Source organism: Colletotrichum navitas (assembly GCF_030913465.1).
Source record: "Colletotrichum navitas strain CBS 125086 chromosome Unknown LY79scaffold_6, whole genome shotgun sequence".
In the NCBI taxonomy this organism is placed as follows: domain Eukaryota; kingdom Fungi; phylum Ascomycota; class Sordariomycetes; order Glomerellales; family Glomerellaceae; genus Colletotrichum; species Colletotrichum navitas.
The window spans coordinates 810445-835216 of NW_026850552.1; the positions used below are offsets into that span (position 1 = coordinate 810445).

General features: G+C 43.8%; 8 protein-coding genes across 8 annotated transcripts; 3 read left to right on the forward strand and 5 right to left on the reverse strand.

Annotated features, from left to right (window-relative positions):
• Positions 1 to 299: 299 nt before the first annotated feature.
• LY79DRAFT_507172 (mitochondrial carrier domain-containing protein) lies at positions 300 to 1448 on the forward strand (the record flags this gene model as incomplete). The annotated part of the gene is made up of 2 exons (XM_060553799.1): positions 300 to 339; positions 511 to 1448. The coding sequence occupies 2 exons, from the start codon at positions 300 to 302 to the stop codon at positions 1446 to 1448; spliced, it is 978 nt and encodes a 325-aa protein (XP_060418836.1).
• Positions 1449 to 1664: 216 nt separating this feature from the next.
• On the reverse strand, positions 1665 to 3027 carry LY79DRAFT_576395 (uncharacterized protein; the record flags this gene model as incomplete). Its single annotated transcript, XM_060559790.1, has 2 exons — positions 1665 to 1898; positions 1960 to 3027. The coding sequence occupies 2 exons, from the start codon at positions 3025 to 3027 to the stop codon at positions 1665 to 1667; spliced, it is 1302 nt and encodes a 433-aa protein (XP_060418837.1).
• Positions 3028 to 5179: 2152 nt separating this feature from the next.
• Positions 5180 to 6160, reverse strand: LY79DRAFT_328824 (prefoldin subunit). Its single transcript, XM_060552482.1, has 4 exons — positions 5927 to 6160; positions 5674 to 5840; positions 5289 to 5521; positions 5180 to 5200 (listed from the first exon to the last, which is right to left on the reverse strand). The coding sequence occupies exons 1-3, from the start codon at positions 5954 to 5956 to the stop codon at positions 5359 to 5361; spliced, it is 360 nt and encodes a 119-aa protein (XP_060418838.1). The 5' UTR covers positions 5957 to 6160; the 3' UTR covers positions 5180 to 5200; positions 5289 to 5358.
• Position 6161: 1 nt separating this feature from the next.
• LY79DRAFT_328787 (alkaline phytoceramidase) lies at positions 6162 to 8427 on the reverse strand. The gene is made up of 8 exons (XM_060552481.1): positions 7926 to 8427; positions 7814 to 7852; positions 7595 to 7742; positions 7380 to 7519; positions 7238 to 7303; positions 6907 to 7168; positions 6837 to 6839; positions 6162 to 6769 (listed from the first exon to the last, which is right to left on the reverse strand). Exons 1-8 carry the CDS (start codon positions 8028 to 8030, stop codon positions 6639 to 6641), a joined length of 894 nt encoding a protein of 297 aa, XP_060418839.1. The 5' UTR covers positions 8031 to 8427; the 3' UTR covers positions 6162 to 6638.
• Positions 8428 to 9737: 1310 nt separating this feature from the next.
• Positions 9738 to 12491, forward strand: LY79DRAFT_507126 (M protein repeat protein; the record flags this gene model as incomplete). Its single annotated transcript, XM_060553792.1, has 3 exons — positions 9738 to 9900; positions 9993 to 11488; positions 11532 to 12491. 3 exons carry the CDS (start codon positions 9738 to 9740, stop codon positions 12489 to 12491), a joined length of 2619 nt encoding a protein of 872 aa, XP_060418840.1.
• Positions 12492 to 12649: 158 nt separating this feature from the next.
• LY79DRAFT_328963 (ankyrin repeat-containing domain protein) lies at positions 12650 to 14173 on the reverse strand. Its single transcript, XM_060552483.1, has 7 exons — positions 13733 to 14173; positions 13655 to 13680; positions 13471 to 13599; positions 13289 to 13391; positions 13203 to 13216; positions 12747 to 13146; positions 12650 to 12680 (listed from the first exon to the last, which is right to left on the reverse strand). The coding sequence occupies exons 1-6, from the start codon at positions 13785 to 13787 to the stop codon at positions 12874 to 12876; spliced, it is 600 nt and encodes a 199-aa protein (XP_060418841.1). The 5' UTR covers positions 13788 to 14173; the 3' UTR covers positions 12650 to 12680; positions 12747 to 12873.
• A 184-nt stretch (positions 14174 to 14357) lies between these two features.
• LY79DRAFT_540272 (WD domain-containing protein) lies at positions 14358 to 16054 on the forward strand. The gene has a single exon (XM_060556852.1). It carries the CDS (start codon positions 14506 to 14508, stop codon positions 15958 to 15960), a length of 1455 nt encoding a protein of 484 aa, XP_060418842.1. The 5' UTR covers positions 14358 to 14505; the 3' UTR covers positions 15961 to 16054.
• Positions 16055 to 18765, reverse strand: LY79DRAFT_540278 (ATPase). Its single transcript, XM_060556853.1, has 5 exons — positions 18631 to 18765; positions 18081 to 18532; positions 17594 to 18030; positions 16892 to 17523; positions 16055 to 16827 (listed from the first exon to the last, which is right to left on the reverse strand). Exons 2-5 carry the CDS (start codon positions 18495 to 18497, stop codon positions 16088 to 16090), a joined length of 2226 nt encoding a protein of 741 aa, XP_060418843.1. The 5' UTR covers positions 18498 to 18532; positions 18631 to 18765; the 3' UTR covers positions 16055 to 16087.
• Between the last annotated feature and the right edge of the window lie 6007 nt (positions 18766 to 24772).

Sequence of the window (24772 nt, forward strand, 5' to 3'; positions counted from 1 at the left end):
ACCTGCTTTGGCTGGTGAGTAAACACCTACCTCAGGTACCACTAATACCCCTGTGGTTGCTCTGTTAAAAGTCATCATGATTTCGCGATTCCCCTGCAGACTCTTGTACGTATCATCGCAACAAAACTGAGAAGATCCCGTACGCGCTCCAAAATCTCAACACACAGACATAATGGCTCCGATTTCCGAAAATCATATCCACACCTAAATCCACTCACAGACAACTCGCTCTTTTTCTTTGATTGGTCCAGCCAAGTACATCTACTCCAACGGTACAGCAGACATCACCCATGGGCCCGATGTCTCAACAGACGACAACCTCTGGCCGGACAAAGTCATGTAAGTGATACAATCGTATGCCGGTAGGGCCACTCCGAGAATTCGCATGGTCTTGGCATCCTGGCACCTTAATATCTGCATTCTTGTTTTGTTATTATTATGACCTTCGTGGCTGCTCGAGCCATCACCCCCTTGCCGTTATCCAAGCTGATCTTCGTCTCATATCTCCAGCTCAGCACTTCATTGCTGGACTTGGCTCTGGTATCGCGTCGGCGGTGCTGCTGCAACCGCTGGACTTGCTGAAAACACGTGTGCAGCAATCGGGTCACCGATCCCTGGCATCATGTCTCAAAGATGTCGCCGCCGCCCCGAACAAAATCCAGACACTTTGGCGCGGCACGGTTCCGTCTGCCCTCAGGACCGGCTTTGGCTCAGCTCTCTACTTCACATCCCTCAACTCCATCCGTCAACATGCTGCTCAATCGCGCCTCTTGGGCCAGGCCACAACTGGCCATGCCACCCACTCGTCCTCATTGCCGACACTCACCCCGACATCTAACCTGGTGGCCGGCGCCCTTGCCCGAACGTTTGCAGGCTTCGTCTTGATGCCACTGACCATTATTAAAGTTCGATACGAATCGAACCTCTATTCCTACCAATCTCTTCTCAGCGCATCATCCGACATATACAGGACGAACGGCCTGCGAGGCTTCTTTGCGGGCTTCGGTGCTACGGCTGTTCGCGATGCGCCGTATGCAGGCATGTATGTATTGTTTTATGAGCTGCTCAAGAAGCGGCTCAGCGGGCTGTCCTTTGACAGAGGAGGACAGAACTCTTCACACCCCACCACGATCAAAGCATCACATGCGACCTTGGTAAACTTTAGCTCCGCCATCATGGCCGGAGCCGCTTGCTCTGTTGTGTCAAATCCGTTCGACGCCATTAAGACGAGGATTCAGTTGCAGCCAGCCATCTACCGGAACATGTATCAGGCTTGCCATAAGATGGTCACAGAGGAGGGCGTGCGGTCGCTCCTGGATGGGGTGGCTCTGCGAATGAGCAGGAAAGCGATGAGTTCAGCCTTGGCCTGGACTGTGTATGAAGAATTGATTCGACGAGCTGAGCGCACTTGGTCCTCTGGAATGTCAACGAACGGAGCAGCGCCATAGTACCGAGCCTACGCAGCCAGACAAACAGTCCCACCTCATCCAGTTACAAAATAAGCATCGTGTGGCAAATACCCAACACGCCATTCCCGGTATAATCCAATCCTACCGATCACCCTGGAACGAGTGTCCAGTATTCAAACATCTCCCTCCACCATGGGAGCAAAGCGAGGTGATCACATTTAACATGGCCGTAGTATCTTGATCCATTCTTGTAAATCATGCCGGTTTGGCACCCGCAAGGTACATGAGGAGTGCCGGCGACTTGCTTCGCTTACGGTCACTCTTCTTTCTGACCCATTCAAACTCGGGTTCGTGCCTATGTGATTTCTTGTCCTCGATCTCGAGCACTAGCTTAGATGAGCGCTTCTCGCGGAGTGATCTTGTATGCCTCCATAGAGTGTCTTGCTCCCATTCTGGAACCCAGCGTTTGATGAGTACGTAGTCAGGATCCTGGGCCACATGAGTTAGCAAGTACTGACCGAAAACAACGGTGGGGTAATCTCTTGCGTACGACATCCAACTCCCACTCAACGTGGTATGTTCTCAGCGTCTCGATTGACAGATGTTTCCTAGCCATGCGCGTGTAGGTCGGGCGGCTGCCCGCAACCAATGCAGTGTTGGCGGAGTTCGGGCTCGGCCTGTGTGAGTGAGGCTCGGGGATTTTCTCCTTCTTGAGAATGGCAGCAATAGCTTTTTCGTCAAGACCTGACTTGACGAGATCCTCCCGAAGTCGCCTTTGGTACTCTTTTTCGCGCTCCTCTTTTTCTTTCTTCTCCTTGGCCAAACGGTCCAGCTCCTTTTGGCGTTCTTCCTGTAGCCTTCTCTGGAATTCCTTTTCGCGCTCCTCTTTCTCTTTCTTCTCCTGAGCAAGGCGCTCCTGTTCCTTCCTTTTATAACGCTCCACGGCATCAGCGGCCTCCTTCTCTCGTTTCTTGGCCAGGTCTGCTAGCCGCATATCCTCCTGGTACTTTTCCAGTTCAATCTGCGTCTTGAAGCGTTTTTCCTCGGCGGCGCGAGCCTCGCGACTTCGAATATCTTCCAGGTCACGCTTTGCACGCTGGAGCTCGGCCTCTTCACGATACTCCTTTTGGATTCGGCGTTCCTCCTTCTCGCGTGCCTGGGTGATCCTCAGCTCGGCAAGCTCCTGTCGAGCCCTTTCCGCCTCATAGTCCTCTCGAGTCATGTAGGAAGACGATGGCGACCGGGAGTGGGGAGAATGGCCGCGCGAATGAGAACGGTGACGAGGGTGGTAGACCTGCATGTGGCGGTCATCCTCTTCGTCTGAGTGTTCGTTATAGATGCGGTTGTTGATGATGACAGGAGGCGGGGCCGGCGCTGGTGCCGGAGGCGCGCTGCTTGGGGGAGAAGAACGACGCTCACTGGAACGTTCTCTTGACCGAGTGCGAGTAGTGATGACTGTACGCTCTGGGGTCAGGAAGGCGGCTTGCTGAGGAGCTGAGGCGTAGTAGCTTCTGGGCCTTGGCCTCGCTTCGACATAGTGAACAGGCCCAGGAGACGGCGCTCGACGCCTTGAGAATCGGATGTCGAGCTCATCCGAGTCCGAGTAGTAGCTACTCATTGTTAAAGAAGGGAAGTAGCACGACGGTTGCGTAAGTTGTAGGCAGTGACTGTCACAAGCTCGAGTCACTGGTCGTCAAAAGTGATACCCGGGAGGTCAACCCCTTCACAGAATAGGCGGGACAAGTGGCGCACGCGACACAAACAAAATGCTGCGGTAGTAACGCAGGAGAAGAGTGAGAATGGAAAGAGGCGTTGAGGAGTGGGAGGGTGAGATCTGGTGACCCTTTATGCTTTCCCTAGCTTAGGGCACAAGACGGCCGGGGGTGGATGGGGGCGATAGGATGCTTCCTCCGTAGTCGGAACACATGGTCTAGAGAGGAATGGCTGGCATGGGACAGCCGACATGCATACGTCTGCATGCAAAGGCAAGAGGGAGAAGGCAGCAGAAGCAAATGGGAGACCGGGGGTATGGAAGGAGAGGAGTTCCAAGAGGCAGGGGAGGGAACCAAGGAGGGGGCACTGCTTTAGTTCGGGACGAGAAGAGAAACGGATTATTAGGAGGGGGCGCCTCGGGTGTCCAAACGGCCTTCATGAGGTGGCTGTTAATTGAAGTGTTGAATGATACACTTCATCCTAACCGATAGCGTATATTATTGCACTGCCTGGAAATGAATTCGGCACCTGTGGCTCTAAAACCTCGAGACTCTGAGTGACAGACGGAAGGAATCATCATCACCATCCATGTCCTTGGGGGTGGGAGAGGGGGACGTCGACGCCCGTTATAGTAATGGAGTGTCAGTTTACGTGTGGCCAGTCAGAGGCACGTCCTGTACGGAAGGAGGGCGGGGCAGTCAGCATCGGCTGGGCAAAGGACTGGCTGGCCATTCGTCAGTTCATCCATCAACCACGAGGATTTTGTCTTTCTGTTCTCGCCTTCCTCGTCGAGTGTTTACCGGTACTAGCCCCCTACTGTCTATCCCACCCCTCCCTCCTCTTCTCAGCTGGATTTGCCTTAGTGCTCATGCTCGTAGGGCTGCGCGATGCTGACAAAGTGGGCCTCGGCATCCAGGGTGCGGTACCACGGGTGGCTCGAGCTTCCACTCTCAATTGGGGGCCGGAACGCTCTGTCCCACTTTTCAGGAGTCGGCGTTCGACATGACTGGACAGCGCTGACGAAATGGGATGACATTGTCAAATGAGGCCAACAGCCGCCGCTGGCGGTCGCAACTTCAGCTGACCAGGCAGCCATTTTCGAGCAAGCAATGGCACAGCACTGTTTTACCCACAGCAGGAGAGGCCGCCGCTCGAAGCAGACTTTCAATCATTATAGGCTAATTAGAGTGGTAATAATAATGTAAAAGAGAATAAAAGGGAAAGGGCATGTTTGTATCCTGCGAGATCTTTCGACAGCACCGTAGCTGCGCTGGGTCTCTTGTTGCTGCTGCCCTTGGTTCATGTGGTACGCTACTACACCGGTAGGTACTCTGCTGCCCTGCCCACTGCCCCTCCACTCTCACCCGGTTATATGCAAAGTCGGTTTGACCGCAGCAACATTGTCAACCCCCCCTGGCGCTTCGGCGAGGGCCATAAGGGAGTATTTGCGATGAACCGACTCGCCACCCGGCGGCTACTGAAACAACTCTGGCCGGCTGAGGCCCATCGAGCCGAAGAACAATTTTCAAAACCCTATTGCAAAGGCGGCAGGTCCTCCCCCCCCCCCCCCCCCGAAAGTACATCGTTTATGTATCAGTATCAAGGTTTTTCAGGTGGTGGGCGAGTACCTAGCCTTTTTTTTTCTTTATCTTTTTCTACTCGAAACCCCTCGCCGTTGATTCTGCACTCTCACATATACGTGATTTCGAATTTGTCTTGACACAGCGACGAGAATCACGCATACACTACCTTAAAGAGGCGTGTCATATTCTGATCATTACTCATACTCTCCAAAGGGCGAAAGCTTGCCATGCTAACGTCGATTGCATTGATTCTGTATCCCGAGCGAGACTTTGATTTACTTGTGCTATGCATCAGTTGGTCAGCTTGGCTTTTCCTTGTATACACTGCCCCTCTCACTCAAACTAGACTGCTGTTCGTTGAATCTTGGAAGAGACTGTGCTAAATATAACGTCCGGAGAGAGGCAGGCGTCTAGCCCGGATCAGGTTTGGTCTATCCAGCGACACCCAAGGACGCCTAGCTTGATCATCCGTGATACCGCCCTATATATTGACGGCTGTCATTTGGTTACCAGAGATCAGTTTCCCGCCTTGCCGTATGCTTTTTGATTACACGAGGAAAAATGTCCCATCATTCTCACACACCTCTTGGTAATCCCTTCCGACTCTGCGTCTGTCCCCCCAGCATCGCCCCTTCCCGATACAACTTCGTCCATCATGACTGGGCCTTAAGCATCTGGTCTATGTGTTGTCGGCTGTTCTTATACGTCGTCTCCAAGTAATGCAACTTCTGGCTTAGTTTCTCCACCTCGCCCTCCTTCTCCTTGATCTGGCCCTCCAGCTTCTGTGTCAGCTGTGGCGTGGGTATTGAAACGAACCTTTTGCGCCCCCCAGCCGGAGGGCCAAGTGTCAGCAAAATTCCTTTCGAGCTGGGCATCTTCCCGTTTTGCTCTCTTGCCATCCGCTCAGGGCAAAACATCAGCTGCAGCGGACAGAAAGTAATACGGTAATTGGCGAGGGCTTCACGTACATTTTACCGACACCCTCGTAAACACCAGAGTTCGTGGGAAGGCTCGCCACCTCGTCCAGGGTCAGGCGCACCATCCGCATTTCTCGTTGCTTCGCCGTCATTTGCGTGCGGGCCTGGCCAATCTGCTGCTGGGCCACAATGGCCTGGCTCTCGATTTCGCGGATCAACTAAAACGCGAGGCGGAGTGAGCATAACTAGGTAATGTGAACTGTTCAAGCCAGCGTATAGGCCGGAGACTGCCCTCCTCGCTTACCTTTTCCAGCGCCTGGTTGGGGATAGACATTTTGAGAAGCTTGAAATTATTATCGTGGGGCAAAATAAGAACGACCTTGTGTTTGCTTTGCTAATGTGACTCTGGAGCGGATGGATGTTGCTATTTAGTGTGGATGGGATGATGATCGTGGTGGTAAGTAAAATAATCCCTCCTATGTGACTAGGCAGTGACAGACAGGCCTTGTAATATTGGAGGAAGGCCTGTATTGCTTACATGTTTATATAGTGTTTTTTTGCATGTATGCTAATGTGGGGCCTACTCGACCCTCTAACTAGATAGATAGCTTGCCTAATTACCTACCTGTTTACCTATGTGCGGGGTCCAACACAGTAGAATACAGTCAGTACAATCCACTGCTCAGCGTAAGGAAACAATAATCAGGAAATATATACCCTGTATAAGTAAGTCGATGGGTCAGTATGCCCGTCAAACCCGATTTAATTGAAAGGGTATCTCAAGGAGAGTAAGATACAAGGACTTGGGTATCCTCTTGCCCACAGTCTTGCGTGAATGTCATATTTCCAGGTGAAGACCAGGTCACCGTATCCAACCATGATTGCATCCAGAGACACAACCGTACAATACATACACTGTCATTGAACCCGTGTGTCCTTGAAGAACTCGCCAGTACACCCCTTGTACGACAGCCTTGGTCGTCAGTATAGTGCTCCGCCTTCACCACGCCAAGCTTTCATTCAGCCTTCTTGCCCCTGACGACGAGTGGTATCGACGATAGCAACCTGGGCCAAACAAGCTTGTACTCGTCCTCGCGGCCCTCAAGACATCTACGGAGCCAGATCCCCCAGGTAATGTAGTAGTATGCTAATGCCTTGTTAGCCCAGTGAAAATTAATCCTGCTGTCGGATGCAGAAGGCCATGTGATTTATACCTCCTAAGACGATGTCAGTAGGTGATTAACGCAGTTGGGAAGACAAGTGGAAGGTTAACGGAACACATACCGATTCCTGTCATCAGGTGCCACCAGGCGTGACCCTCAAGCACGGCACCCCAGGGTAGCCCGAGCTGTCGCCGCCAGCTTCGAATCTGGCTGCAGAAAGCGTTGTCCAGGTTCCAAATGAGAAAGCCCATGAGAAATACGCCGAGGCCCGTACCAACCATGATCCACATGGTCTCAAGGATTCCATGAGCCTTGGCATGGTTTCTCTTGGTTAGGACCGGGCGTAGCTGGGTCTCCATCACGTACAAACTACGCAGGACAACCTGCATAGCGTCAGCCACCATGTCAAACAAAACAAAACGATATGCATCTACGGGAAAAGGCATTTTTACCGTTGCTGTAAGCGCCGCATAACAGACTTGATGGAACACGGGATCCTTGGTAAGGTGGTAATAATACTGGCGGATTTGCAGTCAGCCTTGGCTACCTTCAACTTAACGTCCCATTTCGGTGCAGGGCAATGAAAGTACACACCGTAATGAACCCAGCCAGAAGAGCAAGGCCACTGCCCAAAAAACCAGCGAACTGCGGTGATTTTGAAAACGAAAACGTGGCAAAGACCATCAGGCAGGTCGTGTAAATCATGGATAGTTCATCTATCAGCTGCATAGGGTCTAGACGGGTTCTGTAAGTAGTGCGCTCGAATCGCAAATGGGGCCAACGCACGCCCCCTGATGCTGGAGTCATACATTTTAATGAGGTATGGAAGGCCGTGGAGCCAAGACCGACAACAACATAGCCCAGATAGGCGATGAGGAATATGCGCGGGTGTTTCTCAGAGGCGCAATTGTGCACGCCTTTGAAGCCGAGCCAGAGAAACAGGAGATTCGTAAACGTCTTGAAGGTGCCCATGGCAAAAAACGTCAACAATCCAGTATAGTTTCATGGGAATATTGTTTCCCACTCACATTACAAACTTCTGCGCAGTAGTACGAAACTGCATAGTCCTACGGGGAAATGTGAGCGGAAGTCAGGGATAATGTACTTGCTGGCTCATCCAGTACGCAAGCCACTTCTCACCTCTTCGCAAAAGTTCAGCGTGGACGTCTTCTCGCCCCAGTATCCATCTGGAACGTCCTCATTGTAGGCTAAGCGTAAAGCCTGGAACAACGGGGACGATGCCATTGCGGTCGGACGGAGTTAGTTGTAAATAGGTCAGGCTGAGCCGGAGATAGGCTACGTAGCGAGAACCCAATGACTGTTTATGGGATCACTCCGTTCTATATCAGTACAGCACAGTAAGCGAGTGTTTGGAGTGCAAGAAGGTGGGAGAGAGGGAGAGAAAGTGGAAGAGAGTCGACCCAGGTTTGAGAGCGATGGAGTGCGTGTGAGGGATCAAACCTAGCGGTAATAAAGCCGTTGCAATTGGCCTTTCGAGGGAACTGACGGTAACTTGAGGATTTCCAGGCACAGGTTCTGAGTACCAAATTCTCAAGAGTGACTATGGGAAGTGGAAAGTTAGAAAACACGGCTAAATGAAGAGAGAGTGAAGCCCCGTGTGGTGATGTTCCGGGTCGTCCGGCAGGAAGTCTGAATAATCCTAGGGTTGCCCAAGAGTGGCTGATTGGCTATGTTGAGCCTAGACTGTAAGAGATAGAGGCAGATAAGTAATTTACAGTAACGCAAGTCACCCGGGCTAGGTAGTCAAGTGCTTAAAGGGGTGGAGGCAGGTAGGATTATCGTGCGAAGGGAGGCAATTGGTTCCTCTTGCAGAAACACGGCAACAGGTACTAGATCAGTAACGTGGCTACTACCTACCTAGTATAGTAGGTAGGAGAGGATGGGAACCTGGCTGAGCCAACCGGCAACTTCAACCCGAGACATGTCCGTTCAGGGTGTGGGTTTTCCACGTTGCAAGTTGCAAGCAAGTGCACCGGACCAGTCCAGTGTCAGGCCGCGAGCCATTAAAAAGAAAATACACTAGACCATAGATGTGCTGTGGAAGCTCCGATGTTTAGTAATATGACGTACCATAGCTGCTGCACCTTGACTCAGCTCTCGAGGTGTCGTTTTCATTTTTGCCTCATGGCGCATCAACCTAGTATTGTTTTCTAAGTCTGATTCCAATTTGCAAGGCCTTCTCAAAGTATCTGGTATTAGAAACACTCCAGGCCGTAGAAAGGGGAATGTGTGCAGTGAAATTAAATATCGTTTCTTCCCGTGCCAGAGGTTCAGAGGCGTAGTCCTGGCAAAATATCTTGGCAGAGGTAAAGAGAGGCGCAGTGGTAAGTACCTACCCAGGTAGGTACTTACTTCTAGGTGCGTTGGGCATGCAATGCAGGACACACATTGGGAAACAGAATGCACCTACCTCGTTTCGCAGCGCAGCACAGCACACCACATAGTGGCTCACGCCCGTCCATTCAGCCCCGAACCCGACATTCTTCCACTCCCTTACATGCCACCTGGACTTTCGTCGTCGTTGCCTTTCGATGAGAGCCGCGCATTATCACCTCACCCAATCATCGACATACAATCACCGCTAAATTTGTAACCGCCGAGAGCAACGCACGTCTGCAAATCATACTAGTACCCATCCATTCGTCTTTCCTCTGCAAGCTACCAACCGACTTCTGTCGGTTATTTATTGATTAGTTAACGCGCACCTTGCCTAGCAGCTGCTCTCAAGGCATTTACGTCCGTCGTCGAGACCACTCAAAGCGTTGCGAGTTAACAGCCGAAAACTTCAGTTGGTCGATCCCACTGCTCAAGTACAGGACCGTACTCGACATGCACATGATTGTTGAATCCCGCAACAGCCACGAGGCATAGCCAGCCTAATTCTACCTCTAATTGGAAACTGTACTTGCTAGACGTGACCCGGTTGTCGCCATGGCCGCTCCTGCAAAGTCGACGCGCTGGGGTTCCTTTCTTCAGCAGGCCGTTGCCGGCGTGGAAGCCCGGCTCGACAACATACTCGCTGAAGGCGAGAACGGGCCTAACCTGCTTCAATCTGCTCAACCTGCCACAGCTGCCGCTAAGGATCAGCAACCTAGTGAGTAGCACTCGTCCTTCCCTTTTGTTTTTGTCGCTTCGTACACTACTGGTAAGGCCTTTCTTTCCCTGTGCTGACTCTCGCTATTACAGACCAGCCTCGATCTTCGACCAGCAGCCGTACGAATGACCGCTTACAGGAGCGTCTTGCCAAGGCTATGGCCACCAAGAATCATCCGTCATCCGACGCTCGCAGCATAACCTCCGACTTCCAGAGTGCCCGGCCGAGCGCGGACGGAGGCTGTCCTGAAGCCATTACGCCTCAGAAAGACTGTACTATCACTACAAGTCGAGACCCGAGTCCGTCACTCACCTCCCCACCGTTTGAGGCTATCGCCCACGAGAATGCTACGCAATTCCAACTCGAGCCCAAGCCGATCGACCCGCTAGGCCATCAGGAGGACCAGCTGCCTCAGACCACGGCACAGAGCGAAACAAGATCGGAGTCTGCACTCGCCGGCGGTACAACCGCTTCGTCTGATGTAACAGCCAAGTCCGAGACAATACAAACTACACCACCCAAGGATATGACGGACACGAATCACGCATGTAAACAATGCTCTGTATTCAGAACGCGCGTCGAATCTCTGGAGGCTATGGCGGAGCAAACGGCAAAGGAACAGCAGGAGGAGATACATCACTATATCGAGCAGTTAGAGGCTCTCCAGGCAAAAGTGCAATTTCTGGCACGGGATGCGGCTGATGCAGCTCGAAAGTCTTCTATTGCAGCACCGGCAGGCAGTCACGAGCGGAAGCTTGCTGAAAAAGACGAAAAGATCGCTGCCCTTATGGACGAGGGAAGGAAATTGGCTACCACTGAACAGAAACATCGTGCCATCATCAGGAAACTCAGGTCACAAGTAAACGGCGACGAGAAGACTATAGCAGACTTGCGCGCTCGCCATGACAAGCTAACGGTCGACGTGGACAAGTTACGTACCCGGGCCAGTCGTGTTGATGAGCTCGAACAATCGAACCAGGATTTGCAGATTAAATCCAACGGCATGCAGGACGAGTTGGACGCGTTGCGTGCTGAGGTGTCAACCAACAAGGCGGTAATTCAGAGATTGCGGGATGATCTTCGAAAGGCTTCAGACCAGGCCCATTCAACCATTGAGAAGGCTACCGAAGAGGCGCTCACTGCAGAGAAACGCCGTGTCAAGGACCTCGAAGACACTGTCGCTGCACTGCAGGTGGAAAAGAGCTTGGTTGTCGACAGGGCAAAGGCTAACGCCGCCGAAGCAGAGGAAAAGGCGGCGCGTGCGGCTGAGCGCACCCGTATCGTGGAGATTGAAATGAAAACGGAGCTCCAAGCAATGGAAGGAAAGCTGGAAGCGATGCGTGCGCTCGCGGAGGAGACGTCGTCTGGAGCCATGAGTGATTCTCAGGCCAAGCTACTGCGCCAAGTGGAAACATTGCAGACACAACATGCGATTGCCACGGAGAATTGGCAAGGCATCGAGGCAAGTCTGGTTGCTCGAGTCGGCAACCTTGAGCGCGAAAGGGATGATGCTCTGCGACGAGAGTCGGAAATGAGGAAAAAGGCGAGAGAGACCGTAAGAAATGACAATATGCCTCGGAGCCATAGAGTCAGGCTCCATTTGAAGTTTTCTCGTGCTAATGGGTTAATAGGCGACACGATGCAAGCGCCAGGACGAGGAGTTGCAGGAGTTGACGAGCAAGCTCCCCAATTATCAGCGAGATGTTGAAGCATACCAAGCACGTATAGAGGCACTCCAGAAGCGGGCAGATAACGCCGAGGCAGCCTTGTCCCAGGCCAAGTCCGAGCTTGAAAAGCACCGGCAGATGGGATGGAGGGCCGAAAGGATAGAATCCGACCGTCGACCTTGGCTAGAAGACCACCTATCTGGACCCGGGTCTAGAGTACATAGTCGCCCAGACTCACCATTGTTGTCTGTGCCCACACGCACCATGAGTAACGATCTTCTCTTGCTACAGAGTGTGTCGGGCAAGAGTCGCAAGATCTCAGTACCAACTAATGGAATAGACGGCTTTCAAGAGGGTTCATCAGTCGGAAGGAAAATGTCGAGCCAACCTCCGGCAAGACCACCAATGCTGCCCAGTGGCTCAAGTCTGCCCGTAGCACCATCTATCACGTCCCTCGAGTTGCCTCTCGACTCGCTGCCAACGCCTACATCGCATGCGGGCGAGAAAGATGACATGTTTGAAGGGGTCGAGACTTCTTCATCTCCTCGACAGATGTTGCAAGATATGGTATCAGTGTCGACGGTTGGCGCAGGCCCTTCGGTGCAGCTAGTGGAGAGGATGAGCGCGGCCATCCGTCGGCTGGAGGCGGAAAAGGTAACTTCGCGTGAGGAGTTGGCACGGATATCGGGGCAAAGAGACGAAGCAAGGGCCGAGATTGTGTCGCTGATGAAGGAGTTAGAATCCAACAAGACGGCGTCAAAACGCGTTACTGAGCTGGAGGGTCAGGTTGATGACTTGAATTCGAGATACCAGACGACACTAGAGTTACTTGGGGAGAAAAGCGAGCTAGTAGAGGAGTTGCGTGCAGACGTGCAGGATGTCAAGGCCATGTATCGCGACCTGGTAGAGCGAACGGTGAGGTAATGGGATCATGTGGCACGAGCACCCAGAGTAGAGGCAAAAACTGCCTCACAGTCCTGTACGTGAATAAGCCCGCGCCTCCCAGATCAAGTCAAGGCCAACAGTCGTTATCCAAGTACTGCAACTTGGACTGGGCTGTTTTTAAAGGTCTATGCCTTCCTCCTCGGCGGAACGCTCGATGTAGCGGCGAACCTAGTATGAAATGTTAGCGACGTTCTTGTCAGTATCTACTTAGCAGATACCAAAAGCCACACAGACCTCCTTGTCGGGGGCCAAGTCCAAGGCCAGGTAACCATCATTATCCCTCTTGTCGACCTCTGCTCCAGCTTTAAGTAGGGACATTGCTGTGTCACCTAATGCCACGTATAAGCAGGCGGCCCGTCGTTTACAAACGAAGATTGTATGCTAAGCAATACATACCATGACCTTCGGCAACGGCATGGTGAAGCGCCGTGTAGCCCGAAGCGTCAGTAGCGTTGAGGGGGCTCTTGTTCTTGATCAGGAGCATCACCATAGGAACTGAGCCTATGGCCGCAGCTCTGTGGATGGCGTATTGACCGCGTTTATCACGAACTCTGGTAGACACCGGAGGATCGTGACTGATGAGCGTCCTCGCAACATCTAGATTATTCTTTGAAGCCACAAAATGAAGAACATTCTAGGCCGCCCATATCAGAACACCAATCCGTTTTTGGTGTATGTTGCTTTACTGACCTGTCCGTTGTGATCTAGACCATTCTACATGTTAGGCGACTCGACGACAAACCAATAAGGGGAGACGGGCTGGACTAATATCTTACTCTTAAGGTTGACATCGGCTCCCTTTTGAAGCAGTAAATTGACGAGGGCTTCGCCGTCCTTAAGGCTTGCAGCAATCATAAGTGGCGTCCAGCCGCTGCCGTCCTGTGTATCAAAAGGTTGAAATCAGTATGAAGGGTGCACAGCTGGCCAGGCCAGGAGAGGATGCGATGAGACGGCTTACCTGGACGTCGGGATCGAAGCTGCGGTGTTGCGCAAGCAGTATAACAATGTCAATACAGTTGGATGATGCGGCCCAGTGAATCGGTAGCCTGCGATCCTCGTCCTCCCGAGTAGCGAGCATGGGCTCTGTCTAGAAAGCCTATCAGCATCTGTTTTATTCGGAGCAGTGTATGGACAGGGGGCACCTTGAGGATGGTCTCTGCAACCGAGACTACGCGGCATTGAGTCAAAAAGAGTGGCTTGTGGGGGATATGGCGGTTTACCTCTTCCTTCTCGGGCAGCGGTATGTAGGGGAAACTGATCCTGGCACTCGTTCATTGCGTCTCGTCTGGTGTAATCGGAGCAAATGCCCCAAAAGACAATCTGGTACTTTTTATTGCAGGTAAATATGCAACAGGGTACTGAAAGGGGATCGAATTACAGTGGTGGCTCTGGCTTAATCGGGATGGTCGTTGACTAGAGTGACGTTATTCCAGATGACAACGACGGTGAGAACGAGCAGAACACTAGTGTATATGAACAGTACAAAGGATTCTCAAAAGGCAAAAAAGAAGAAGGAGCACACATAAAAGCTCTACAACAAAAACACCTGAAGATGACTTGTGTTGCTTTATAGCTAGTGCGAAGCGTCAAATTTGAGAGTCTAGGCCTCGATTGTCAGAAGCAAGTGCTGAACCATACCTAGATGATGAACTTCAGCTTCTGATGTGCAAAGTACATATTTGTTATCACACTGTGTACTCTAGACCGCAGTAGCTAGGAGCTCAGAGACTATACCTGGGCTTGGTCTGTGCAATTCTATTTGGGCAGGTACGTACCATTGGTAGGATCAACTGAATATGCACTCCAAGTCAATGTTTTACGCGTAGGGCCGTCTGCTGCTTAAACCACCATCCTAGCCAGCCCCCTATTCATCTACCACATCAGCGAGCCGAGTCGCCGCGAACAACGAGGCACCATCATTTGGAACTTTGCCGATCGATCCGAAGTGTCTAATTCTTACGGCCAAGTCCGGCCTTCAACAACCTCGGCCGGAATGGACCTCGCAATGTCAAACTCGACTGGGCCAGCAGCCAACACTGCCATCCTGAACACGCTCATTGATGGCAACCAGAAAACAGCGAAATTAATCTACTCTGATTTGCCCGCTATTCCCATGAGGAAAAGACAGCGAAGTGAATTTGGTGATCTCGTCACAGAGAAACCGATTGACAAGGCAGCTGCCGAACGCCGCTTCAGACTTGAGTACGTCGATATTCAACAGCTTCCGCTAGCCCTTGCTGCCAAACAACCAGCGCCCAGCAAAACTCGGAAAATCAAGGCGCAGCCCAACGCGAGAAATGCACTCGCTCGACAGCGACCCGCCCAGAAGCTCCTTGAGGGCCCCAACAGCCCCACCGCTGCTGCCAAAGATGGACAAATGATCATGATCGAAGACAATTCCCAGAAGCCGCCGTCCGAATCAACAAGCCTGACCCAGGCAGGCACTGCTACACCACACGGCTCTAGGCCCGAGTGGCACCCCCCTTGGAAGCTGATGAGGGTCATTTCGGGTCACTTGGGCTGGGTACGAAGCTTGGCCGTGGAGCCTGGAAACAAGTGGTTCGCAAGTGGTGCTGGAGATAGGACCATCAAGATATGGGACCTCGCGACGGGCTCTCTACGCCTTACCTTGACTGGACATATATCGACTGTTCGTGGCCTTGCCATCAGTCCGCGCCACCCTTATCTGTTCTCTTGCGGCGAGGACAAGATGGTCAAGTGTTGGGATCTCGAGACGAACAAAGTCATCCGCCATTATCATGGGCACCTTAGTGGTGTTTACACACTCGCACTCCACCCGACACTCGACGTACTGGTCACTGGTGGTCGAGACGGTGTTGCCAGAGTGTGGGACATGCGAACGAGAAGCAACATCCACGTCTTGTCAGGCCACACCGGGACCGTATCAGACGTCAAATGCCAGGAAGCCGATCCTCAGGTCATCACTGGCTCATTGGACGCAACAGTGAGACTGTGGGACTTGGCTGCCGGAAAGACGATGGGCGTATTGACGCATCACAAAAAGGGGGTCAGGGCGCTGACGACGCATCCCCAAGAGTTCACCTTTGCGTCGGGTAGCACCGGCAGCATCAAGCAGTGGAAATGCCCTGAGGGAGCCTTCATGCAAAACTTTGACGGCCACAACTCCATCATTAACACACTGAGTGTCAATCAAGAAAATGTGCTCTTCTCGGGCGGCGACAACGGCTCTATGAGCTTCTGGGACTGGAAAACAGGATACCGCTTTCAAGCCCTTGATACTACGGCACAGCCAGGATCCTTGGACGCCGAGGCAGGCATTATGAGTTCGACTTTTGACCGCTCAGGGTTGCGTCTGATATGCGGAGAGGCTGATAAGACCATCAAAATCTGGAAGCAGGATGAGAAAGCAACACCTGAATCGCACCCGGTTGTCTGGCAGCCAACACTTGCACGACGCAAATACTAGCTTCCAGTGTATAGTGTATGGCAGTGCAGGACACAATTGACCAATAATGGCAAAGCAAGCATAATCATGCTAATAGATACCCGACTACTGAGTCTACCTAGTATCTGCGCTCTGGTGGTATGGGGGCCTAAAAAAATATACCCAAAGCATTAACCTCACCATCATCCCGGAATGCCATTTTGATTTCCTCATCTCCTACAGCAAGACGCATCTTACTTGGCCTCTCTGCTTTGTGTGCTTCCAGGACAATTATACCTGCACCCACTAGCTCAGTTGCCGCGCGTCGAAGCGCCAGAGCCTCGGCAACTCGTGTACTCTCCTTCAGGCCAGCCTCGCCTCTTGGTGTTCCAGCTGCCAGGGCTGAGATGATGGCAGAGTTCGAAGCTGCTGTATCCAACTTCATGATACGATACAATTCGTCCATGACATCCCCGAATGTCGTCTCGATGGTGCCGCTTCTTTGAATTTTGACCAAGAGTGAGGTGAGAAGCAGCTTGGGTCCGAATGCCAAAGATCGTAAGTATTGCTGCATGGGGTTGGCAGTTGCCTCGTTGATCGCTCTCTTGATGGTTGCTATTGTAACCATAACGGGCGACCCGGGTGCCTTGCTGTTACTCGCAGCGGGTCGCTGTCCCTTATGGCTACTTGATGTAGACTCGGCGCGGCTGTCAGTCTCGGCAAGTTCTACGGCTCGTCTGCAAATGTCCAGTGCTCTTCTGGCATCGCCGCTCACTGCAGCCACTTTTCGGCTAGCAAATTGAATAGCGTCTGGCTCTACAACGTTACCAGCCACGCACTCGAGTCTGGACTGAATGATTCTCATTAGTTGCTCGTGGTTATAGCCGGGGAAGGTAATTCTCGTCAAGCCTATGGTCTGAGTTTAGTTCCGAGGTCATACCTTACAAGGACCTTCAACGCCCAACTGACTGACCTATGCGACTACTGATCTTGTTGCTCAGGGTTCTCTCGGGAAGATCCATGGTATTTGCCACAGCCAGAACAATGAGTCTGCTATGTCGTAAGCCCGGCCAATTGAAAAAGTTGTACATGACGCTTTGATTTTTCGTCACCAGCTGGTCCAACTCGTCCATCAAAACCACGCATGGTGTGCGTCGAGGACTCGGGTTGTTGAACTCTCTCTCCAAAAGATCTATAGCCTGCGTAGGACTGACACGTTCGCCCTTGAGGGCCTCCCATAGGAGACTATAGGACTGGTGAGGATCAGTGATCTTCATGCCATTGATCTCTACGAAGAGGAAGTCGTCAAGTTCATCAGCTCTCACACAATCTTCCAGGCGAGATATGACTTCCCGAACAGTTGCTGTCTTCCCGGTCCCAGGTGTGCCGGCAATATATATGCAGCTTCCCACACCGTCCGCGATGGCTGCTTCTAAATGAGAATATACCAGGCTAAACTCACTCTCCCTGCAAGGCAAGCTTGTCGGTACAGAGGCAACATGCAACTGGGACCGGGCTAACTGGAAAGGGGACGACTTTAGGCGGTTTGGTGACAGCTTTCTGATACCTAAGGGCGTGAACTCAAGGGTTTTCTTGACCATGATCCTTCAAAATGAACACACAGGGTTAGCCGGGGAAAATGACGCTTAGCCAAGGAGTGTGATAGACTGCATACCGTCTCCGAGATGATGGCGTGGTGACTGTGCGATTCCTCCCCCGAGGTGTAGAAGCTTCGGCTTGAGCTGTCCGTTTGGGCGTCCTGGCGGCCAAAGCCCCGTCCGAGGTTGCATATGTCTGTTCTGGTGTTGAGTCTTTTGCTGGTTGGAGATTTCTGCTCGACTTGGTGTGCAACTTCACAAATTCGATCAAGTCATACACGCCCTGTTCGCTGGCATCATAAACGTCTTCCCACACAAACTCATCTGTGTAAGTTGCTGTTCTTGTGTTGCAGGCCCGGCGACATATGAACGTCTTTCCGTGGTCAGACGAGGTTCGTGGAACCTTCCCTGACGGGTACTTCGAGAAGAATTCTTGGTGTGATAGAACAATAGCTTTGCCATTTATCGCAGCGAGCGGGTTGATGTCCCAAGAGGGAGATATGTATAGTTCATTCTACAGACGGTAAGCGTTGGTGGAGGTGATCGTGCACTGGGAGGACGAACGGGTAAGAAGTCCAAACGTTTTCTTTCCTTGTTGCGGATTTCCTTCTCCGTTGCGAACCACATGAAACTGGCAGCCTTTTCGCCGTCATCCTCCTCTAGGAAATCGCATATAATAGCAACCCATGCTTCTTTAGACCCTTCAGCCTTCAATAGAACACAGTCGCCAATGTGACACTGGAAGTTGCCCATCCGAGCACCCTTTATATGAGCCTCGACAGTACTTCTTTTGCGCTTCCGGCCATGCGTATTATCGTTGACAACCAGTTCGGGCGTGTTGGCATGTGTATAATCATAAATCCATTCCCAAGGGAAATCATCGACACCGAGCTCGTCGTCCGAATCGTCTCTTATGACGCCAGTGGATTTCGCCGACTGACGGTGGGCTCGACGGCTTTTTGAGGTAATACGGGGGGCCATTGGGATCAGTGGCCATCAAACGAAAGGGGAAAGAGCTCAGGGACTTGTTAGTGGTTCGATGTAAGCTGTAATGGGGATGGCGGCAGCCGGCGGGGATTTGGGAGGGTGGAGTGCACAGGACGACAAAGCGTACCTAACTTGACGCGCCTAACTGGTTACAAAGGAGAGGAATAACACGAAAAATGACAGGATGTCACGTGTGCTAGAAAATATAGTATGTCACGTTGATAGCATCTAAATGTTGAAGCATAGGCAAAAGTTGTTAAAGCGTGGGCTGTGGTTAAAGTAGGGTAATTAACCACAGTGCTAAAATAGGTAAAACTACTAGATAAAAATCAGCATTATTTTAATTACAGCATATTCTAACCTAAATAAAGAGTATCTTAGTATTATACTTAATAAAGTGTTTATAAAACATAGAGTACTAATAAAAAGTAAAATAGAAAGATTAAAATATAATAGTTAATATTTATATTTATAATCTTATATTAAGTACATTATAGTTAAAACAATATATATATATATATATATATATATATAGTAAGTAAATAATTTTAGTAAGTAAGATACTTTATTATTATATACTTTTTCTTTATATTTTTAGCTTTTTTATATATATAATATAAATTCTTTTTAGAATAAAAGCTAAATAATGTTTACACTAGCTACTATCTAAAAAGACCTAGGACTATCTATATAAGAAGGTATTCTTATTTATAATATCTTAAAGTTAATACTTTATAACTAATATCTTAGATAAATACTATAATATAGAACTTATTTAAAATTAAGAATAATAATATTTATAGAAAAAAAGTAATTTATAAGAACATTATTAACTTAAGTATATAAGGGTTTTTATTTTAGGTTGAAAATATTTAAGATATAGGTAATTACTTTACTAATATATATAATATAATTTTATTATAAGCTAAAGCTATAGTGAATATACTAAAGCTTTAATTACTATAATATATAAGGCTAGTAAATTAAATATACTTAGTTAATACTTAGTTAGTGTTTTTGTTTAATATTATATATAAAATATAAATACTACTATAAATAATCTTTTTTCTTTAGTCTAGGTTAATTATATTAACTTATTATATACTTATTAAAAAGTACTACTAGCTATTTATATATCTAGACTTTAACTAGTAAAAATAAAGAAGGAAAATAATATACTTATATTATTATATAAAATAGCCTAAATAAAGTAAAAAACACTTAAAATATATAGTATTATTATATACTTATAATCTAAGTATATAGTTATTATATAAAAAGTTATAAAATATATATATAGTAAGTTATATATTATAGTAAGTTATATATATTTACTTTATTTTTACTATCTTTATCTTTAAACTAACTTTACTCTATATATAATAATAGAATCTTTTCCTTATAAAACCTAGATTATCTTTATATTTATAGCTATCTAAAAAGACCTAAAACTATCTATATAAAAGGTAGTCTTTATCTACTAGGTGCCTAAATCTATACTCTATAACTAATACACTAGTTAAAAAGTGTAATATAAAATATATATAAATTTAATAAAGGTAACTATATCTAAAGAAAAAGTAATTCTTAAAAAAGTTATTAACTTAATTAATTAAAGGTTTTTTTACAAAAGAAAATATATTAAAAATAGCTAATTAACTTCTTAATATATATAATAAAATATATATTAGACCTTAATAAGTAAAGAACTTTATATAATAATAACCTTAATTAAAATATAATTTTAATATTAGATTAACTATTAGAGGGCCTTAGCTAAGGATCTTATAATTATATAAAGCTAGTTTATACTTATATAAAATATAATTATAAAGTATAAGATATAGAATTATAATGTCTATAGTTTTAATAAGACTAGGTTCTTAATAAGAATACTATTATATATAAAGATTATTATAACTTTTAACTAATATAAAAGGCCTTATATAAAGTAGCTTAGTAATTATAAATAGGTCTTATTATTTAAGGTATATATATAAATAAATAGCTAAGTAATACTTTTATATATTATTATAAAAAGTAAATATTACTTTCTCTTTTAGTACTAAAATAGTTAATTCTTAGCTAATTAGTATATTTACTTATATAAAAAAAAGATTTAATATATAAAATTAACCTAAATTAGTTAAATTATTTTAACTAGTATATAAAGTTTTATATAAAGAGTATTTATTATTTTTTAATTTTAGATAACTATAATAACTATAAATTAACTAAATTTAATAACTACTATAAAAAAAGATTATTACTTTATATATACTTTTTTACTTATTATATAAGGTTTAGTCTTTTAAAATTAGCTATTTTAGCCTTTTAAAGTACTTATATAGTAAAAGAATTAAGAAAATAATATAAATATAGATTATATATATTACTAAAGGTAACTTTTTTTTACTTTTAAAATAGTATTCTTTACTTTAATAAGTAAAATAAATATATAAGTAAGTTTTTAATAGGCTAGTCTTATACTTTTTAATTCTAAAGTTATTATTTTTTACTTAGATTTATAGCTAAAGACACTAATACTAATAAACTTATATCTAGGGAGCTTAGGCTTATAAGACCTAAAAGCACTAATAATAGTACTTAAAGATATATAAAGCTTTACCTTATAAAAAAAAATTTAAGAACTATTAAAAAAGTTTACTAACACTAATATATAAGGTAATTAACTTATAGTTAAAAATTATTAGTAAGTTAGTATATTAGTTTATTATTATTAAAGTAAAGAATTATTAACTTTATATAAGAATAAAAGTATTTAGTAAGTACTAGAGAACTAAAAAAAACTAACTATATCTTAAAAGATTACTTAATATAGCTAAAGTAAAGGCACTATAAAAAAAAGAAGGTATTAAAGCTAAAGGTAAAGAAAAATTCTAAAAAGTAAGTGTTAGTAACACCAAGAGATAGGTTAATCTAGTTAACTATATATATTAGTAGTAATTAATAAATAATAAAGGTAACTATAGTTCTTTATTATATATAAAGAAAAAAAGCATAATTATTATAGGTTAGTTAGTTAAATAACTAACTTATTACCTATAAATCCTTAGAGAATCTATAGCTAAATATCTAAGGATTTACTAGTAATAAGTTATTAGGGTTAACCTAAAAACTTTAATATTTATCTATAATAGTTAATATTATAATACTAGTAACTTTCTATAGTACTAAAAATCCCCTATTATTTATATCTAAAAAAATAACTAAAAAATATAATAAAAATAAAAAGCTAAAAAGTATTTAATACTTTTTACTTATATAGTCTATTATATATAAAAAACTTATCTATTTATTTATATCTTTAACTACCTATTACTAACTAGCTTCTCTAATATATTATTTAGTAATAACTTTATAAATCTATCTACTAGGTTATTACTACTATAAATCTATTATATCTTAAAAATCTTATAGTGTTTATATAACTAATAAAAGACTATAATATTTATTATAAGTTACTTCTTCTTTATAGTACTAAGCTTTATAAGGTATTTATAAAGTAAGTATAAGTTAGTATAAAGTATTATAGGTATTTATAGTAACTTAAGGTAGTTAGTAATTATTATAAAGGTAGTACTAATTATATAGGTAATATTAGCACTAGTAACTATCTTATAAACCTTAGAGGTAAATATACTATATATAACTCTTTTATACTTTATTAAACTAAAGTAAATAATATTACTAGTTAATTTAAAGTTTTTATTATTAGTAGTAGGTTACTTAATAATTTATTTATTAGTAAAAACTATAATAAAGCTAAGTTAAAAAGTAAAGTTATAGTTATTTATAAATAAGCTATTAATAAATATAAAAAGCTTAGTAGTTATAAGGTTAATTAGTAAGAATTATAGACTATAGTTAAGGTTATTAATTTACTATTTAATTTAGTAGTTTAAAGCTTTAATCTCTTCTACTATAGGTAATTAGTATTAAATAGTAACTAAATAGTTAAAGTAGGCTTTAGGTTAGTAAATAGAAGTAATATATATACTATAGGTATATTACTAGATATAATCTTACTAGGTAGTAAGTAATTTCTTATTAATAAGTTAAAGCTTTTTACCTTAGCCTTTTTAATAAAAAGTAAGCTTACTATTAGTAGTAATAAATAATATACTACTATTAAAGGTAATAAAGTTATTAGCTATAAGTAACTACTTAGGTTTTACTATAAAAGTAGTCTTCTTAAGCTTCTTCTTTTTATAAGTAGAGAATTTACTATTTATAAGGCTAGTTATATTATCTATTTATATACTAATTAATCTAAAGTTACTATTATTAAGTAATAATATTAATAAGTAAAAGTTAAAAGTTAATAAATTTATCTAAAGATTTTTTTTATAATAGTAGTTATAAGTTATCTACTAGTAGGTTTTTACTTTTATAATACTATATAATAGCTTAGTTACTATTATTATTATATTTACTAAGTAAAAATAGTAAATTTATATAAGTAAGTAAGTAAAAATAATATAATTTAGTAGTATTACTAATTAGGTATATACTTAGGTAATATTATATAACTAGAGAAGAAATCTATATTAAAGTAGTAAAAAAGTAAAAGTAAAGATTAATTACTAGGCTATTTACTAGATAGTAGGTAACTATATAAGAATTATTTCTTTACTATTATCTATATAGCCTTAGATAATAAGCTATAATTTCTTATAAAGCTATTTATTTTTACTTTTTACTTTATAAATAATATATAACGTATATATATAGTAAGTAGTATATTATAGTAAGTAGTATACATCTACCTACTTTTCTATCTTTTTAATAACTTAATTTAACTAGATTATATAAAATTAATTAAAAATATATATTACCTTATTCTTTATTAGTATCCTAAACTACCTTATAGGTTTATACGTTATATCTAGTCTTCTTATAATTACTATATTATTATACAAGTAGTTTACTACTCTCTATATAACCCCCCTTTTAGGATATTTCTTTACCTTTAGCTTTAATAACGTCCTTTTCTCTTTATAGTGCCTTTACTTTAGCTATATTAAGTAATCCTCTAAGACATAGTTAGGTCTTTTTAGCCCTCTAGTGCTTACTAAGTACCTTTATCTTTATATAAAGTTAATAGTTCTTTACCTTAATAATAGTAAGTTAATATACTAACTTACTAATACCCTTTAACTATAAGTTAATTACCTTATATATTAGTGTTAGTAAACTTCCTTAATAGTCCTTAATCTTTTTTTTTAATAAGGTAAAGCTTTATACGCCTTTAATTACTGTTATTAGTGTCTTTAGGTCTTATAAGCCTAAGCTAGTTAGATATAAGTTAACTAGTGTTAGTGTCTTTAGCTTAAAATCTAGGTAAAAAATAATAACTTTAGGATTAAAAGGTATAAGACTAGCCTATTAAAAACCTACTTATATATTTATTTCTTTTATTAAAGTAAAGAATACTACTTTAAAAGTAAAAAAAAGTTATCCTTAGTAATATATATAATTTATATCTATATTATTTTCTTAATTTTTTTACTATATAAGTGCTTTAAAGGGCTAAAATAGCTAATATTAAGAGGCTAAAGCTTATATAATAAATAAGAAGGTATATATAAAGTAATAATACCTTCTTTTTTATAGTAGTTATTAAATTTAGTTAATTTATAGCTATTATAGCTATCTAGGATTAGAAGGTAATAAGTACCCTTTATATAAGACTTTATATACTAATTAAAGTGCTTTAGCTAATCTAGGCTAATCTTGTTTATAGTTTATCTATTTTTACTTAGGTAAATACACTATATAGCTAGAAATTTACTATTAAGGTACTATAATAGAAGGTAATATTTACCTTTTATAATAACATATAAAAGTATTACTTAGCTATCTATATATATACCCTAAATAATAGAAACCTATTTATAATTACTAGGCTACTTTATACAAGGCCTTCTATATTAGTTAGAAGTTATAATAACCTTTATATATAATAGTATTCTTATTAGGAACCTAGTCTTATTAAAATTATAGATATTATAATCTTATATCTTATACTTTATAATTATATTTTATATAAGTGTAAACTAGCCTTATATAATTATAGGATCCTTAGCTAAGGCCTTCTAATAGTTAATCTAACGTTAAAATTATATTTTTAATTAGGGTTATTATTATATAAAGTTCTTTGCCTATTAGGGTTTAATATATATCCTATTGTATATATTAAGGAGTTAATTAGCTATATTTTATATATCTTCTTATTATAGAGAAAA

Coding starts and splice junctions, on each gene's coding strand:
- LY79DRAFT_328824 (XM_060552482.1), bottom strand. CDS start 5,956: ATGTCTATCCCCAACCAGGCGCTGGAAAAG. Junction 5,841..5,926: donor CCAACCAGGCGCTGGAAAAG/GTAAGCGAGGAG, acceptor CTCGCGTTTTAG/TTGATCCGCGAAATCGAGAG. Junction 5,522..5,673: donor TACGAGGGTGTCGGTAAAAT/GTACGTGAAGCC, acceptor GGGGCGCAAAAG/GTTCGTTTCAATACCCACGC.
- LY79DRAFT_328787 (XM_060552481.1), bottom strand. CDS start 8,030: ATGGCATCGTCCCCGTTGTTCCAGGCTTTACGCTTAGCCTACAATGAG. Junction 7,304..7,379: donor TTCTGGCTGGGTTCATTACG/GTGTGTACTTTC, acceptor CAAATCCGCCAG/TATTATTACCACCTTACCAA. Junction 7,169..7,237: donor ATGCGGCGCTTACAGCAACG/GTAAAAATGCCT, acceptor GACGCTATGCAG/GTTGTCCTGCGTAGTTTGTA.
- LY79DRAFT_328963 (XM_060552483.1), bottom strand. CDS start 13,787: ATGAACGAGTGCCAGGATCAGTTTCCCCTACATACCGCTGCCCGAGAA. Junction 13,681..13,732: donor CGCTGCCCGAGAAGGAAGAG/GTAAACCGCCAT, acceptor AATGCCGCGTAG/TCTCGGTTGCAGAGACCATC. Junction 13,392..13,470: donor GCTTCGATCCCGACGTCCAG/GTAAGCCGTCTC, acceptor TTTGATACACAG/GACGGCAGCGGCTGGACGCC.
- LY79DRAFT_540272 (XM_060556852.1), top strand. CDS start 14,506: ATGGACCTCGCAATGTCAAACTCGACTGGGCCAGCAGCCAACACTGCC.
- LY79DRAFT_540278 (XM_060556853.1), bottom strand. CDS start 18,497: ATGGCCCCCCGTATTACCTCAAAAAGCCGTCGAGCCCACCGTCAGTCG. Junction 17,524..17,593: donor ACGCCATCATCTCGGAGACG/GTATGCAGTCTA, acceptor TTCATTTTGAAG/GATCATGGTCAAGAAAACCC. Junction 16,828..16,891: donor CAAGATCAGTAGTCGCATAG/GTCAGTCAGTTG, acceptor CTCAGACCATAG/GCTTGACGAGAATTACCTTC.